Genomic DNA, 16,507 nt, shown 5'->3' on the forward strand with positions numbered 1-16,507 from the left:
AAAATAGATATTTGATTGGAAGAGCTAAAAAAAAAGCTAAATGTAGCAGCACTTTTCAAATGAGCTATTTTATTTTTCATTGTTTCTCACTTGTTTTCTCTTTTTCCCAAATTTTTTTACATTTTTCCTCTCACATGTTCTATTTTTCTTAAAACTTTTTTTACTTTTAATAATATTTTAATAGAATAGATAGAAATATAGCTAATCGGATATAGAGACATTAAAAAATTACTCAACTAAACTAGATAAAAGTTAATTTTAAAAAGTTATTTTATATAAAAATATGGCTCATTCATTGAGAATGCTCTAACCCACTTAGAGCATTCTAAATGGAAGAGCTAAATGTTACTTTTATCTAAAATAACTATTCAAATGTTTAAAAAACCTCCTACATTGGATTAGCCAAAAGAAAATGTAAAATGAATATTTGATTGGAAGAGTTAAAAAAAAAGCTAAATGTAGCAGCACTTTTCAAGGGAGCTATTTTATTTTTCCCTGTTTCTCTCACCTATTTTCTCTTTTTCCCAAATATTTTCATACTTTTTCTTTCCATGTTCTCTTTTTCCTAAAATTTTTCTTATTTTTCCTCTCACATGTTCTTTTTTTCTCAAAACTTTTATTGCTTTAATAATATTTTAAGAGAATAGATAGAAATATAACTAATCGGATGTAGAGACATTTAAAAATAACTTAGCTAAACTAGATAAAAATGAGTTTTGAGAAGCCATTTTACATAAAAATATGGCTCCTCCATTAGAAATGCTCTAACCCACTTACCTCTCAAAAGAAGACAGCTTTTATTCCCCGGCCAGCGAGCCCAGCCCAACCCAAGTCCCCCAAAAATATCTGTACCTCTCCCAATCGTCGGTGACGAAAACGTGTGCGCCCCTGATTGGCTATTGACTTTTTCTCCCGACCTTCTTAAACCAGCGCATCTGTCTCCCTCCGATCCAATCCTCATTTCCTTGCACGCAACAAACAACCCTCCTGTCTGACCGAGTCGTCACGTGCCATGGATCGACTCCTAACTCGCTGACTCACTTGAGACCCTAATCCTCTCTTTACCTTCCGTTATCCAAATCCTCCATCACCAAAATCGATCATCGTGTCCGATCAGTCGGTACCGTGGCTAACGTATTCAGGGGTTTTGCTTAGGGTTTCGGAGAGCATAGGAAATATGCCTGCGGTACCCGTTGACCTCTTTCTGCGCCCTTTGGCTCCTTCCTTGACTTCCTTCAATGGTGGATCGTCTTTTAATCGTCTGAAACGTCTTGAAAAAGGTGATCGGCGTGGTAATCTTAGTTAACATTAGGTTCTTTTTTTGTTTCGTAGTTTCTGTTTTTTCGTGATTTTTTTCTGGGTTCTTCTCGTTTCGCGAGCGGCCCGTACGAGATCAAAACTGGGTTTGTTGAGAAATCGGAAATCGAAAGAGGTTGAGAAAGTTTGCGGCTGTTTGGTAAACGCTAAGTACTCCTTCCGAGGTTGTCATAGCTTCTGGTATAAGGTACTTTTTGTTTATTAATTTCAGTGAATTTCGATTTAATATCTAATTGCTTGTCCGTCTAGGGTTTATCTGTCATTTCTGTTAAGACCAATTCTTTGGCTTCGTTGAGCGCCGATGGTGATCTTCATGTTTTAGCTCTGAGGATGTTGTTTTATGTTTGCATTTGAACGCATCTAGTTAGCTTTACTATTGTGCCTTTTTTGGGGAGAGCTAATAAGTTGAAAACGGAAAATTGGGAGTAAGATGTGAATGTTGCCTCTAATATTACTGGTGGATCATCTGATTTTGAACCCGCGTTAAGTTTTTTTGTCCCCTCAAGAAAACATTATAAATTTTAATAATTGCTATTACTTTTCTCTGGCACATTAGATATTAAAATTCTTTTGGAAATGATGTGTGCCTTGTGGCCCGGATAAGTTTGTTTGGAGTATTTTGATATTTTCAGTTGTTTGAATAATTTTATTTTGGTATTGTGAATTACAAGTTTTTGTTTTCTTCCATCCGCATGCATAATTTTTCTAATTTTTTTTTTTTTTTTTTTTTTTTTTTTCATTTAAGAACACAATTTGAAACTTTAACTCTTGTACTGGAAATTCTTCTGAGATTTGAGGTTTATGTGTTTGTTACATTTATGGGAATAGGGTATGTCTTAAATATATTACTTCAGTGATTTGTGCTTACTAGATTGAATATCAATATAATTGGATCTGTCAAATATCTGTGTTGTCTCTTTTTCTTGTAGAATCTGATTTTGTCGATGGAGGTTCAACCTTCTGATGTTGATGTCCTTGGAGAGGCTCTTAATAAGTCATTGAATACCCAAGATGCTCAAGAGACGGAATCTGCATCTGATGGGCAGGAGGAGGAAGACTTATGCGAACAGGATAAAATATCCCAGACAACTTCCTCTAACAAGTGCTTAAACAAGTGTGTAACCTTTCCACAACCAAATACAATGCGGCCTGCGAGTTCTTCCTCGGATGAGGAAGATATTGAATCTGAAGCAGTATCACAGGGACCCCTCTCTGAGGAATCTAAGGATCAAGCCTACTCGCGATCAATATCTTTGCCTGTAAGTTCTCATCATTGGTAAAGCTCATTGTTTAATTTTTTACACCTCTTAAGAAGTTACTCACTTTACTATATTTGTAGGATACTCCGCCTTTGATAGTTAAAAGTATGAACTATTAAAAGACTGCAGGTTTTTCTGTTGTGGGTGTCTTTGTAAGTGCCCCTCGTCCTGCACCGCCTATTCTGTTGTAAGCCTGTTTGTGCATATGTATGTGTGCATGCAAGCTCTTTCAGTTTTTTAACCCAATATTCCTTGCTGCCTTCTTACTTTGGCCGGATTTTTTTAGCGATGGCTCTCAAATATTAATTTAAGACATGGCAGAATTCACTGTAAGATACATTTTTGGATGTATCAAACTGGCTGTGCATAATCTTTTAGCTTCCCTAGGTTTCATTGTATAGACTTTCTTTTTCTACTTTAGGCCTTATATTTTTCTATCTCACAGACTCCTTTGAAGCTTGTATCTGCCATGAAAGGTAGCCGAGAGAAACAGGGGGTTGTGCAGGAGAAACTGACAGTGAAGTGGGCTCCTGATGTGTATGATCCAATGCCTACATCGGTCTCACACTCAGTTAAAAGCAAGAGCTCTCAGAAGTCTAAGAACAAGAAAAATGAAAGGAAAAATGGGAAGAAAGGACAAAAGGGTAACTCTTCACAAAGGGGCAGTGGCAAAGACAAGAAACAATATCGCAAAGCTGCTAAGAGCTCGGATGGATTTGGGAATTTTGAAGTTGGCAGCTCTAACGCCTACTGTGGTAGTAGCTTCCGTAGAAAATCATGCGCTGAGGTGCACTTCTCAACTGCAGAAGCTTTGTGAGCCAACATTTCGTTCAATATCTTGTTCTTTGTCTCAGGTGTGTAGATAAATAAGTGTTTGCCTTATTGGTATTGTTCGGTTTTAATTGTCTAAGAACTTTGGATTGTACGAGCAAAATTTTGTTGACGGTGTGTTGATGACGATTATAACATGGTGAAAATATATGACTTTTTATGCCTTGTACATATCAGCAATGATTTTTAGTTTGTGCAGCCAGTAGAATTATATCTATGTCTAGTTTGTAATGAAAGAGGCCTGCCTAGTGCTTAATCGTGTGATGATGGATACCTTTTGTTTCCAACTATTTGCTGCCTTTGCCCGGGCCTGGCCTTCCAATTCTCTCTTTTGTGTTATGTCAGTGGACAGTGGTAGGTAAGTTGATTTTGTTCCGAAACCATGGGTTGAATTTGCAGAGGAACCGAGGGACAGAAATTGTGTTATCACTTTGTAGCTTGTTGATATGAGATTTGGATCAGTTTATTGTTGGGATAGAATAGTAGATTTAAGGGTTATTGGGCTGTTTGGAAGTGGAAAAAAGAGTAATGATGAGTTGCCAACTTAATATGAATGAGTTGCTGTATCCAGGGCTCCCATATTTTATTTGCAATTGTTGACTAGACAACGATAATTCATGTCAGTACAACAGAAATGCAACATACACATGCAAAACTGCATATACAAAATTTGTACATTTGTGCTAAGAGATATGCTATCTTGCACTTTTGGTCCATCTGCAGTTCATTGTTTTTGCAAATCAACTATTGAATTTGTAGAAACTCACATGTTGGATCTTACAAATCCAATGGCTGATTTGCAAAAAATATTTCTCTTTAAAGAAACCTTCGTAAGGGATAACATCTGTGTTGCTCAATAATAAAAATAAAAAAGGAACATCTTGTGTTTATTGCAGAAAAACTCTATGCAGATTTCGCAGATTTGCTTAAAGCGCTTATTTCTATAGAAAACACACATGCTAACCTTGTCGCCACAAGGATAGTATATTAGACCAAAGCACAAAATGTGATAAAAGGGTTTAATCGTCTTAAGGGACTTATGAAGTGGCCAGAAATATTGTGGTGCCGCAACAAGGATTCTTCTATGATGTGTATTCTGCGTTTATTTTGACATAATCATAACTTAGATCGCAGCCCCATGCTTGCCCGCTTCCCGAACCGTCACCTGTTGGAAGAAGAGACGAGGCAAGTCAAACAAGATATATGTCGAAGGATGTACAATACAGTTATGTAGGATGGCCATGAGTTGATTTCCACTTTAAGACCATATAAGCTAACACATTGATTTCCATTCTTTCAAAAAGAATTGTTATTTTAGAGGAGAATTCAGGAACCCTAGCCCATTAAGTGCTATAGCACATAGTTTAACAACCAAGCAAGCATGAGCAGGGAGGTGAGCGTCACCCAGAACCCAATTCCTAAGGATTTAGAGCAATGGACAAATAAACTGAACTAGTATTCATTTTGTCAACAAAGGTCAGACAATTTATTGCGAAATTATGTGGGTTCCAACCTCTCTAGGGGAGTGCAATTCCTTAATTAGCTAACATTAGTGAACATCGGTAATTTAGTTTTGGATTGACTATCAACAGAGAGCAAAGTAGTATATGCACTTCAGAAGCTTACCGACTGATAGATCAATTCCAACTGTACCATGGGTCTCGCCAGCCTTCTTCAGATAGTTACTTGCTGCCACCCTGAAAACATCTCCAGTTGCTCATGAGATTGTAACAGAAAGTGACATGCTAAAAAGGTAAAAGTGCACATGCAACGTGCATGCATCCATGCTGCAATTTTTAACTCGCTTGGAAAACAGAAAATAGAAAAAAGCACTTGTACTGGAATTTGGATGGTGGCTACTCATTTTGTGGCTATCCAAACTCAAACAATGATGGATGGCAAGACTAATTACATTTTTTGTCAACAGAAAAAGCAACCAAAAAACATCATACAGAATTTCTTCAAATAAAAGATGGCACCCCAAGCTGTGACAGGTACCAGCATCCCCCCGGGTCTTTCTTCCAAAAAGAAAAGAACGAAGAAGATAATGTATGATCTACGTCCACAGAGCATCAAATATAATAGATGCATACTACACTCGTGGTTTTAGACAGCAAAAGTGGTTTGAGGGTCAGGGAGCATCAATGCTGCAGGAACTTAAACGAGGAGAAGAAGAAATACATGCAAGTTAAATTCAAGGCTTGTACTTACCCATCAAACGGTTGTGGTTCCCCAGCATCCATGAGCAGGATGTCGCCTAGCAATACTCTAAGTTTGTTTTGATGGAAAGAAATCCCTGCATAGCCAGCAGCACAAGCAATACGTCCCCAATTTGGGTCTCTTCCGTATACAGCAGCCTGATTAACAAAACTGTGAGTAGATAAGACTTAGCTAAAATGATGTATCAAAAGAATGGTCAAGTTCAAAAATTATACCTTGACAAGTGAAGAAGATGCCACTGAGCGTGCAATCTTTGCTGCATCAGCCTCACTGTCTGCACCTGTCACAGTCACCTACACACCCAACGTAGAATTAACTGGAAGATTTCGGAGTATAGGCCAGTCACTTTTCTCCGAAATCACAGCAAATTGCTGAGTTTGAAATTATATACAAGTCAAAAAGATAAGCTTGAAATTTCTACTCTCTCATTCTCTGTGAACAAATCATAATGGTTCATAGACTTTCCTCTCACATTGATCCTCTTAAGAGATTTGTTCATAGCACATATTTGTGTTCATACCCACTACTAGTTATTATTCAGCCACGAGTAGGTTTGGTAGGTTATCATTGGATGCCCAATTTTACAGAGTGGAGCAAATGTACAGCATCAAATTTGGCTCGCAAGTACAGATAAACTTAACATTAGATACAGACCTCTATTAGGCATGTTGCTCCTTCTCCATCCCAAGCTACTGATTTGGCAAGACCTTGCATTACCTGAAAAATTGAAATTGATTGAACTATGAATACATTGAACCCAAGACCTGGTTTAAAACTACAAAATCTGAGGTCTCCGAATGCTTAAGGCTCCTCTTGGGCAAACTTTTGAAAGCAGGGCAAAATCCTAGAAACTAATTTGAGCAGTAGGAATTTAAAACAAAAAACAAAACAATGGTCACCAAATATTTATGATCTTTGTAATTTTAACAAAAACAGAAAACCAAACAAAGAACACCGCTTAACATAATGTTAAATCAGGAGGTGTAAATAAATGGAGTTATTTTTTCGGTTGGGGTGGCAACAACGGCATACAATGAAAAGGAGTTGGGGCCAGTGTTGAGGAAAATGGGTATTTATCAAGGTGAAGCGATCTAATTTCTATGGATTTTTATAAGCGAGTGAATTGTTTAATGGCAGCTAAACTTACCACATCAAGGCATTCTTGGAGTTGCATTGCCTCATAACTGTTTATAGAAGCTATCCTGGTTGATCCAGATAACCCACTAGCCAAAGCAATAACAGTATCATTAGTACTAGTATCTCCATCTACCTGTTGCACCAAATATCAACCAACTGATTATAAGAGGCGGGATTAATCACACTATGTCAAAAAGGAAAACTTGCATGCCTATTTTCTCATCATCGAGCATACTTGTCAAAGATGACACAAAGTTCATAGAACACAAGGAATACCCATTTGTATGCATGTTTATATGATAAAAAAAATTAGGTTATGTATACACAGGTATGACGTCAAAGAGACCGACCCACCATTCTATCTATAGCTAGTGATGAGCTGACTACCACAGTTGGGATACCTTCACCTGAACCAAGCCCAAACACTGGATACCCAATAATCAGACCTTCAAAGATCTCATATAATAAGTCTATCATTATGGATGGGCCAAGGGCTGTTCACTCAATGTATTGGAAGCACAAACCTATTTTGATGCTAATTATTTCGGCAAAAAGAAATAAGCCCTCTTTTGGAGGTATGAGAAATTTCTACAGTGGTGAAAGAAAACTTTGGCTGTTTGGAAGTGTAGTTAGTAGAGTTATAAAAGTTACTGATCTCAAGAACATTTACAGCGAAACGTCATACAAAACATAAACCGTAATAATACATGCATGATCAGTAGATATGTACTGATATGAAATAATAGATACAGGATGTGCAGGTCAAAGATTGGCAGTGTAAACAGCAAGCGGGCCAATAAGCTGTAAAGTTCATCACTGATAGGCAAAAATAACAAAAATTAGGACTTGGCAAAATAGGTATAAAAGTTAACTCTCTAGTGTGGATTAACTGCATACACAGGTGATGGACAAACATGCAAGAGACAAAAGAGAGAGAGTTACTTATAAAACCTAAATTAAAGGAAGTTTTCCATGTAAGAGAGAAGGTGGCAGAAATCAGAAATGATAGACCCCGTACAGAGTGTATTATTGGAGATTCAAAGCTCAACCAAATCCACTATGCAATTTTTGAGACAGCAATATATTGAAACCACTAGTAAGGAAAAGATATTCCATACAGTTATCTGGTTGAAACTTCTGTTTACAGCAGTCTGCACCATCTTTCTCCAAACATCACTTGCAACCAGGGCATCAGTTGTTATTACCTGGCACACATAAATTATCAAGGAATGGAATAGAATGTATGCTTCCCACAAAAATTGCAAGAGATCCATGTAGAGAGACATACCCCAAGCAGGGTAGCCATATTTGGGTGGATCATTCCAGAACCTTTTGCCATGCCCCCAAGCCTTACTCTTCTCCCTCCTACCTGAGGAATTTACCAACGTTTATATGGGCATGTCTCTTTGCTGGGAAGTTAATTTCCAAGAGTAGTCAATTTGAAGAATCCTAACTCCCTGGGGTTCAAGTCATATGGAGTTGAGATAAAACTATTTTTTACATCCAACAAGAATTTTCTACAAAGGAATTGGAACAATTCTAACTTGTTACTGCTCTTTACTTAGTGTTAACAAGTAACGATATTAGAATACAGCAACTGTTGAAACAAACCATTTAACAGTAACATTAGATATTGTCCTTATCAAAACTTCGTGGAGTCACTGAATTGGCTCTAGAAATCAAGCAAGCAATATAAGAGCTGCTCCTGTTTGGGTCAATGATCCAGTATCCATATCAATGTCCCATCCAAGAGAGTAGCACAATTACCAACTTAACATATGCATACTGATTATAATTGGTTTGTCAAAGTAACGTGTATATCAATGCAAATCGAAAAAGGAAACAAGTCTTGCACACCTTAGACTCAAGTGCTACACTCTTGCTAACAAGGTCAGTAGTTGTAATTGCCACTGCTGCAGAATCTGCCCTGCAAACCGGCTGATAAGATTCAAGAATGTTTAAACAAACAGGATATAGGAGACAAAATAACCTATGAATGAAATTATTTGGAGCTGATACATATTTCAATAATAAACGAGAATAAATTACAGAATAAATGTGATATAGAAGATCTGAAAGGAAAAACATGTACAAGTGAGTCATAAACATGGATTAACGTCATTACACAAACTAAGATGACAAATACAAGCATTACCCTTCAGTTGATGATGACAGCGAATTAACTAGTTTTGGAAGTGAATTCAAAAGTGCCTCCTGCATAAGCAATAAAAGTATAGATTATATATAAAACATTAAATGCAACAAGGCATATTGATTACCTGACAAAACAAATATACTGCAACCCCTTTCAGCTCATTGTATTCGAGAAGGCAAGGTGCACATCAATGTAATCAGTATAAAATACATAAGGTCACCCAAGTTACCTTCTTTATTCTTCGGCCAATTACACCAGTGGATTCAATTAACACTTCCTCTGGCCTCATTTGAAGTAGCTGCAACAATAAACATTCTTAGTCAGATAAGTGAGCACAAATCAAACCTGTAGAACCACACCGATGAAAATGAGGTGTTTAAAACCCTGAAAGCAGCATACCTCAGCAACTGCGTTGGCACATTCTATCACATCCTGATATCCTGCATCACCCTGGACATCATCGCAAGGTCATTTAGCCACATAACTTGGTTCCCACTCACAGCAACAGCACTTTCTTTTTTCCCTTTTGATAAATAGCTCTCACAATAACAGCACATCAAGTGCGTGACTCAAAGATATTCAAAGTCTTTGGATGGACATTGCCTCAGACAAAGAAGAAAAGAAGCAAGCATGTTCTTTGATGGCCTATTACATTTAGACTGACACTACACAGCATCTAGACAAAAAGCACAAGCAAAACAACAAAAACATCTAGCTAGTCAGACATCTTACCGTTGCTGCATTGGCTTGGCCAGCATTTATTAACACTGCACGTGCCTGACAAGTGGCAGAATTGAGTCATTAGCAGATAGATGAGAAACTGAAAACATAATAAAGAATCTGAACTATGACCAAGAATATATATATACATTTATTGGCCATATTATGGCAAACTATGCATTGAATAGGAGTGAGTACATGATACAGCAGATGTTCAAGGTAGCGGTTGGAGGGGAAATAACAAAGCATTTCTATATAGTTCTCGTTAACATAACAAATATGTAGGGTAAGATACATTTTTCCTAAGTCATGCTTTCCATTATTGAAATGACACAGAACAATTCAACCCCAAAAACAGATACTATCACCATCATCATTATCATTATGAATTATTGTATTTCAATACGATGCAATTAGCTCCTTGTACTCATGCCCAGCCTATCTGCATTACCCAATATACAATCCACTGAAAATAAGGAAAAGTGATGGCCAGTCTTCTGATGTGCTTAAACGAGGTGACCAACAATTGATGGCTTTGATCTAAGTTACCTTCAATGCACGCACTTCAACATAAAGTAAAATCAACCATGTTTGACAAACGGCTTGGAAAAAAATACTAACTAGTGTCTAAAATTGATGCTCAAACTACAAGCTCATCCTTCTGTTTACTGCTTCATAATTGACACAAAAAGGAGCTTTACATGATACTTTAGCATACCGTTTTTGAAACATCTAATGCCTTTTTGCAGTACAACACCGGAGCAGCTGCAACAACATTCGTAGTAAACGCCCCTGTAAATAAAACATTGACACAAAATCAAGTCCTTTCCTCAATTAAAATTTCAAAGAGACAAACTTGTTATGAATGCACACAACTCAAAAAGAAAACCCTTAAACCATATGCAATACAATTATTTAAAAAGCATATAAATAATTGCACCGAAATTCCCTGAGCAAAATAAAAGCTAGCTAACCTGCAGATATGGCTTCCTCATCACAAGTGACAAGCGCAAGGTCGGGTTTCTCGCCTTTAGCACGCAAACCTCCGTACATTCCGGCGGCTTTGAATCCCTCCGCGGCAGTGACTCCCCCAGGAATCTACAATCCTCAAATTAATTAGCAGCGATGATAGACTAATTCACATTGAAGCATATCATCCGACCAGTAAAATGCCATCAAAAAGTAGAGTTAAACCTTTTTGATCAACTTATTTCAAAAAAGCACTTTCAAAAAAAAAAAAAGTACTAAAAATGCAAGTTTTGTGATAAAAAAGTAGTTCAAAAACTGATCACCTGCTTCCACGGCCCTTCGGGAAGGACAATCGGAGCCTTAGGAATGTAACTCGAGGCCTCATTTGCAGCAGCCATGGAAACGACACGAACTTTGAATTCTCTCCGAGACGACGAACCAAACGGGGTCCAAATCTGCAGAAACAATGAAGGAAAACGAATCAATGTGTTGACTTTTTTTCCTCAGGCCTCAGCGACCAAACGGAGCGTTGAGAGGCTGATATTACAATCCTGACCTTCGGCCCACTCAGCGCTGGCAAATCGATTGAAATGTAGTGAGCAGCAGCAAGTTGATACATTTTCTGCGACTGCAAAAGCTTTAGATTTGCTAGCGATGGTTTTAGGGTTTTATAGGGGTGTGGGTTTTTAAGGCTTCAGTGGCGGTGGGCGGCAGCAGCGAAGGTCTTGTAAGCGTTTTAAGCACGCGTTAAAGGAAGAATAAAATATGTCCAACGAAGGATATAAAAATTCTCAATAATGTAAGAACCAAAGAGAAAGAGAGTGCTAATGGAGGTGACTATTGGCCTGTGGAAAAGACGTTGGCTTTTCTGAGCGGGATATATTATACAGTACATCGATGGAGACCGGAGAGTGTCTCTTCGTTTCTCTTCTCCTGCTATAATTTTTCCTATAAACTTTTTTTAAAAAAAAAATCACGAATTATATTTTATATTTTAATGGTGGGCGTGATAAATATTATATAAAATATTATGTGGGTTTGTAAAATATTATGTCACATTTTATTATAATAGGTTAAATACTTCATACCCTCTAGGATTTTTCAACTTTATTTTTTTTTTTATGATTTTATTTTTATTACAGGAGGTTCCTGTGATTTTGATAAGTGAACAAATTAGTCCATCCGTTAGTTGACCGTTAGGACTGACACGTGGATCAATAAGATGTCGACACGTGACACATTTTTTTAATTTTTTTTTAAAAAAAATTTAAAAAATGTATTTTTTAAAAAAAATTAAAATTAAAAAAAAAAAAAAAAAAAGGAAAAAAAATTGGGGGTGGCATTTGGCCGGATGGGGGTGGCCAAAACCACCCCCAATCACCCCAGGGGGTGGCCGAGCCACCCCCATCCGGCCGGATGGGGGTGGCTCGGCCACCCCCAAATGGCCAAGCCACCCCCAATTTTTTTTCCTTTTTTTTTTTTTTTTCAAATACATTTTTTTTTTAATTTAAAAAATATATATACATTTTTTTATTATTATTTTTTAAAAAAATATGTACCACGTGTCAACGTCTGATTAGTCCACGTGTCAGTCCTAACGGCCAACTAACGGATGGACTAATTTGATCACTTATCAAAATTATAAGGACCTCCTGTGATAAAAATGAAACCACAGGAGAAAAAAAATAAAGTTGAAAAACTCTAGGAAATATGGAGTATTTAACCCTATTATAATTTTCTTACAAATGTATATGACATGTTACACTTTTGTGATTGACAAAGTAAGTATCATGTACGCTATCATATCAGCTTGAAAACTATCATGTAACAATTCATATTTTCGTAATTAATGTGATAAGTGCTCTATAAACGGCGGTGTTTATTTGTAAGAGAAGTAAACATTACAGTACTCCTAACAATACTCTTTTAAAAAATAATTGAGCTCATATGCAAATAGTCTCGTCAAAAGCTTTTTTTGTTGCATGTGGTCAGGGGTGGAAATTTGAGCCTAAAAGCATATTTGCGATTGTATTTGAAAAATAGAGTTTTTAAGCCCAAAAATATATTATTTTTTTGGCAAAAACTTCATTTTTAAGCTTTTGCCAAAAGTATATTTTGATCATTTTAAGGTTTTTTAGACTTTTAAAAGTGCTTTCAATTTTTTTTTACCAAACGGGTACTTTTTCCTTTGAATGAACTTTTTGAGTGTTAAACGCACTTTTAAGCTCTTTAAGCATACACTAAAACAGGCCCTAAATATGTTCTTCAATTTTTAATTTTTATTTTTAAAATACTCATAAAATTCTTTTAAAATCAAATTTTTATCTTTTTAATTTCGCCCCCACATCTAAAATTCGAGTTACAACCTTCCCTGTGGTAATATATTAGAAAACCAATTAGATAAGATTAAGGTTTAGACAAGATCCCGTTATTCTTAAAGGAAATTATGGTCGGCTTATAATAAAAGAAAGGAAAGAATCGTCAAAGCCACCAATCGCTTGTGTCGCTTTTTCACTTGGAAATCTCCGCAACAACGAAATAGTGTCCTTCCAAATTCCAATGGCATGCAAACGTGGCTGATTCTGGAAAGTAGTGCATATGGATTCACGTATGAAGCCTTCGCCAGTGTCGCCTCTACAAGCCCTTCAACAGAAAGAACCAGACAAACGGGAAGAAACATATTCTCTCTAAAATAATATAGTTTTTTGAAAATATTGATGAAGACAAAAAACAATTACAAAGTTTTTTTAATAATGAAATCAATTATATAATGAATATTCTACATGTTTCTTGGTGCTTAAAACCAAGTTCCCTAATGTCAATTTACACACGCTTTACTCTGACTTGAACTAGCTAATCGAAAGATATGGACTTCGAAGAAAAGAATTGGTCGACCAAGTTTGAAAAATCACTTGCTTGGTGATTTCCCATTCAATATTTTCAATATATCATTCTTCGTGATTGATGAGATTTGTCTACTTTGAAATTATATTCCTTCATAAAGGTTGATATCTTGATGAGTGCGAACTAAGATATCTTTGATCTTAAGAAAATTTTCAAGGTAAAAGGACTTGATGTGTCAATAGACATCCAATTGTTATTCATTTATTATATTCGCCATAAAACTTTTTATGAAAAAAGCTTTCCGTATTTTATGGTGTCTAGTACGATCAAAAATCTTGGTCAAACCGAAGACATTTTTGGTTGACTAAGAAAACTTCTTTTAAGCCGCGTTTTAATTTTTGTAAATCATTTTTTGAGTTTGAGCTTTTCTTTTTCAACTTACATTTCAAACCTCCTTCTCACCCGCACTCTTTTCACAGTTTATTCTCCGCTGTTGATTTTCTGTACAAACAAAATGCCAAAACATATTGTTAGCTGAAATCATTTTTTTTTTTGAAAAATGATTTCGCTGAAATTATTTTATGTAGAAAGAAATGGATTAAGTTGAGAAAGTAGGAATCCTCCAAGGAAGCATTAGAATAAACAACAAAGAGAATGGAAGCATGAGAGAAGCAGTCATAACCAGTTCCTCACCACATGATCAGAATTATAGCACAATAAAAACAACAAAGCCCAACAGCAATTAGGCCGACAATGAATTGAAGTAACGAAGGTCAGTAGGTTTCATTTTTTCCAATAGTTAACCCAATAGTGTTCCATTTTCACCAATCCAACATGCAAATTAGTTAAATGATGGGTAGGAATAGTATAGCCTAAAGAATGCTTCAATCCCAATGAGATACGACCACAGCTTCTAATGCATTTATCCACACCATCCAATGGTCTTGTTTGTTCTGAAACCTGTTTCAGAAGGCTCTTGCTGTTGTTGAGGTGGAGGTCTAGTCTCCCTCGGTTTGGCAGGGTCGACAAAAATAACCCATCCATCCAACATCTTGGCATACATTCCTTCTCTAGCCTTATCAGCTTCTTCTATGGATGCATATGTAACGAACCCAAACCCCTTTGATCTTCCAGTGGCTCTATCAGTTACGATCTTTGCTGCAGTATCATTAAGCCAGTATGTCAAAATGGAAGTAGTCTAAGGAAGGATATGAGAAGGAAATATTATAACCAAATTATGTTTGCCTTTACCATCAACAATCTGGCCAAAAGGAGAAAATGCCTCTTTAAGCTTTTCATCTGTTGTTAATCGGGAAAGACCTATTTCATCAAGTAAAGATGAGAGACAGTCATGCTTGAAATAAGAATTCAGCACATAAAATGCAAAATCACATATAGTCGGTAGGTAGACACCTATTATCTTCAGCGTGTTTTGTTCAGCCTTGAAAGACAATCAGGCAATTAAAAATTTGCATAGCAACTGCTACTACCATCCAGTAACTATTCCATAAGCATCAATGCCAATATGCCATTATAGAAGTTTACATTGGTTTTAATAACATAAGAAATTAGGTTAGTTACATAGCTACCTCCACGACAATGTAATCAAATGAACTGAAAAGGAAATAGTAACTGTACGTCCCATGTGCACAGAATCCAATAGCCATAACAGTGCTTTTTAGGGCTAGTGTTGCTATAATCTACACCTTATCAAAGATAAAATAATATTTCCTACAGCAATTAACCAGGTTCTACATTCAAGTGACAGAGAAACAGATGGTAATATGAGATCTAAGCACCTGCAAACATAATCAGGTAAATAACTCTGAAGCCTTCCACTTGTTTTACCCACATATATATTCCTTCTAGTAACATATCCTTCAGCAACATACATCTTATGAGCATCACTCTAAAAGGTGAAAAAGATCCACTAACAATGTCATAACTTCAGTCTACGTTGGTTTACCTTCATTGAAACACAGATCAAGGAGCATTTTAATCGGCACATAGTCAGCAATGTAATATAGGCAAGTTGACAACAAAATCAAATAAACTATTCTTAAGTCTCTAATAGATCAACAGCTCAAAATAAATCAACCCACTTTCAATTCTAGACACCCAATTACAAAAGAACAGTTTAATTCACTTTCATTACAGCTCTTCAACCAAAATAATGATCTAAAAGATACTGATTTCAGAAGTTACAGAACCAAGGAAAAATCAGGATCAGAAAACAATATAAGAATCCTTTACAGAACAAAACAAGCACATTAACACGGTCCACCAGTCTATTTGACTGCCACGCCACAAGCTTAAGAATTTCTACCAGAAAGTGTCACCCAATTACCACCTCACTTTCTTTTCATAAAATCACATACAGATAGATTAATAGCAAAGGATGCGCCATAATAACTGCAAAAAGAGACAGAAAAAGCCCAGAAACTCCCATTGATTGATGAGACAAAGTGAAAAAAGGAACTCGAAAATTGTTCTATGATTCTTATTCATTTTGTTATATACAAAAATGGATAACCCAAAATTACCAACGGAAAATCAATGCGAACTCGCATCATTTTCCTAAAATTTTATCGGGAACCAAACGGAGGACAATCAGACACACACGAAAATGGGAAACTGAATGAGACGTACCGCTGATAAAGAGCTTTGGGGAAGTGAGAGTTGTGTTGCAGCGAATTGAAACGAGCTGCGATTGAAGAATCGAGGACGCAGAGGAAGAACCGCCAAGAATGCGTCGAATGTTAGAGACGAAGGCCATTGCAAATGGTCGAAACCGGTGCTCAGGTGATTAGGGGTTTAGAGGATTGGCAAAAACCCTAGTAAACCCCTCAAAAAAAGACAATAAAATTTTAAACGAAAATAAAAATCTTCCAGTAACGAAATGATATGGTAGAAGCGCGACTATGGTGTAGAATGTGCAATAAAGTATATCCAACGGCGGGGTGTGATTAATTTTGTTGTGAACCGCTGATGTTCTCTCTTTCTCTATCCTGGACGTCATCGGTAAGATCGAAGGGTTTTATAGTGGATAAAGATT

The 16,507-nt window shown here is 36.6% G+C and overlaps 3 protein-coding genes across 3 annotated transcripts; 1 reads left to right on the plus strand and 2 right to left on the minus strand.

Annotated features, from left to right (window-relative positions):
* Positions 1–1,305: 1,305 nt before the first annotated feature.
* LOC132161738 (uncharacterized) lies at positions 1,306–3,576 on the plus strand. The gene is made up of 3 exons (XM_059571921.2): positions 1,306–1,504; positions 2,247–2,576; positions 3,022–3,576. Exons 2-3 carry the CDS (start codon positions 2,262–2,264, stop codon positions 3,391–3,393), a joined length of 687 nt encoding a protein of 228 aa, XP_059427904.2. The 5' UTR covers positions 1,306–1,504; positions 2,247–2,261; the 3' UTR covers positions 3,394–3,576.
* Positions 3,577–4,238: 662 nt separating this feature from the next.
* Positions 4,239–11,512, minus strand: LOC132162128 (arginine biosynthesis protein ArgJ family). Its single transcript, XM_059572387.2, has 17 exons — positions 11,165–11,512; positions 10,932–11,063; positions 10,614–10,737; positions 10,358–10,431; positions 9,652–9,696; positions 9,319–9,369; positions 9,149–9,217; positions 8,920–8,978; positions 8,622–8,691; positions 8,053–8,133; positions 7,883–7,969; positions 6,775–6,897; positions 6,282–6,344; positions 5,843–5,920; positions 5,619–5,764; positions 5,034–5,104; positions 4,239–4,572 (listed from the first exon to the last, which is right to left on the minus strand). The coding sequence occupies exons 1-17, from the start codon at positions 11,225–11,227 to the stop codon at positions 4,490–4,492; spliced, it is 1,419 nt and encodes a 472-aa protein (XP_059428370.2). The 5' UTR covers positions 11,228–11,512; the 3' UTR covers positions 4,239–4,489.
* Positions 11,513–14,129: 2,617 nt separating this feature from the next.
* On the minus strand, positions 14,130–16,313 carry LOC132161588 (RNA-binding (RRM/RBD/RNP motifs) family protein). Its single transcript, XM_059571742.1, has 3 exons — positions 16,102–16,313; positions 14,704–14,772; positions 14,130–14,610 (listed from the first exon to the last, which is right to left on the minus strand). Exons 1-3 carry the CDS (start codon positions 16,226–16,228, stop codon positions 14,375–14,377), a joined length of 432 nt encoding a protein of 143 aa, XP_059427725.1. The 5' UTR covers positions 16,229–16,313; the 3' UTR covers positions 14,130–14,374.
* Between the last annotated feature and the right edge of the window lie 194 nt (positions 16,314–16,507).

This window comes from Corylus avellana, chromosome 10, assembly GCF_965113065.1.
Source record: "Corylus avellana chromosome 10, dhCorAvel1.hap1.2, whole genome shotgun sequence".
In the NCBI taxonomy this organism is placed as follows: Eukaryota; Viridiplantae; Streptophyta; class Magnoliopsida; order Fagales; family Betulaceae; genus Corylus; species Corylus avellana.

What these genes read in the sequence shown, in the direction of transcription:
- LOC132161738 (XM_059571921.2), top strand. Translation starts at nt 2,262, where the DNA reads ATGGAGGTTCAACCTTCTGATGTTGATGTCCTTGGAGAGGCTCTTAAT. An exon ending in CGCGATCAATATCTTTGCCT is followed by an intron (nt 2,577 to 3,021) that starts GTAAGTTCTCAT and finishes TCTATCTCACAG; the next exon opens with ACTCCTTTGAAGCTTGTATC.
- LOC132162128 (XM_059572387.2), bottom strand. Translation starts at nt 11,227, where the DNA reads ATGTATCAACTTGCTGCTGCTCACTACATTTCAATCGATTTGCCAGCG. An exon ending in CCGAAGGGCCGTGGAAGCAG is followed by an intron (nt 10,738 to 10,931) that starts GTGATCAGTTTT and finishes TGAGGATTGTAG; the next exon opens with ATTCCTGGGGGAGTCACTGC. An exon ending in GAACCACAACCGTTTGATGG is followed by an intron (nt 5,105 to 5,618) that starts GTAAGTACAAGC and finishes AGATGTTTTCAG; the next exon opens with GGTGGCAGCAAGTAACTATC.
- LOC132161588 (XM_059571742.1), bottom strand. Translation starts at nt 16,228, where the DNA reads ATGGCCTTCGTCTCTAACATTCGACGCATTCTTGGCGGTTCTTCCTCT. An exon ending in CCCAAAGCTCTTTATCAGCG is followed by an intron (nt 14,773 to 16,101) that starts GTACGTCTCATT and finishes TTGATGAAATAG; the next exon opens with GTCTTTCCCGATTAACAACA. An exon ending in TTTTGGCCAGATTGTTGATG is followed by an intron (nt 14,611 to 14,703) that starts GTAAAGGCAAAC and finishes ATGATACTGCAG; the next exon opens with CAAAGATCGTAACTGATAGA.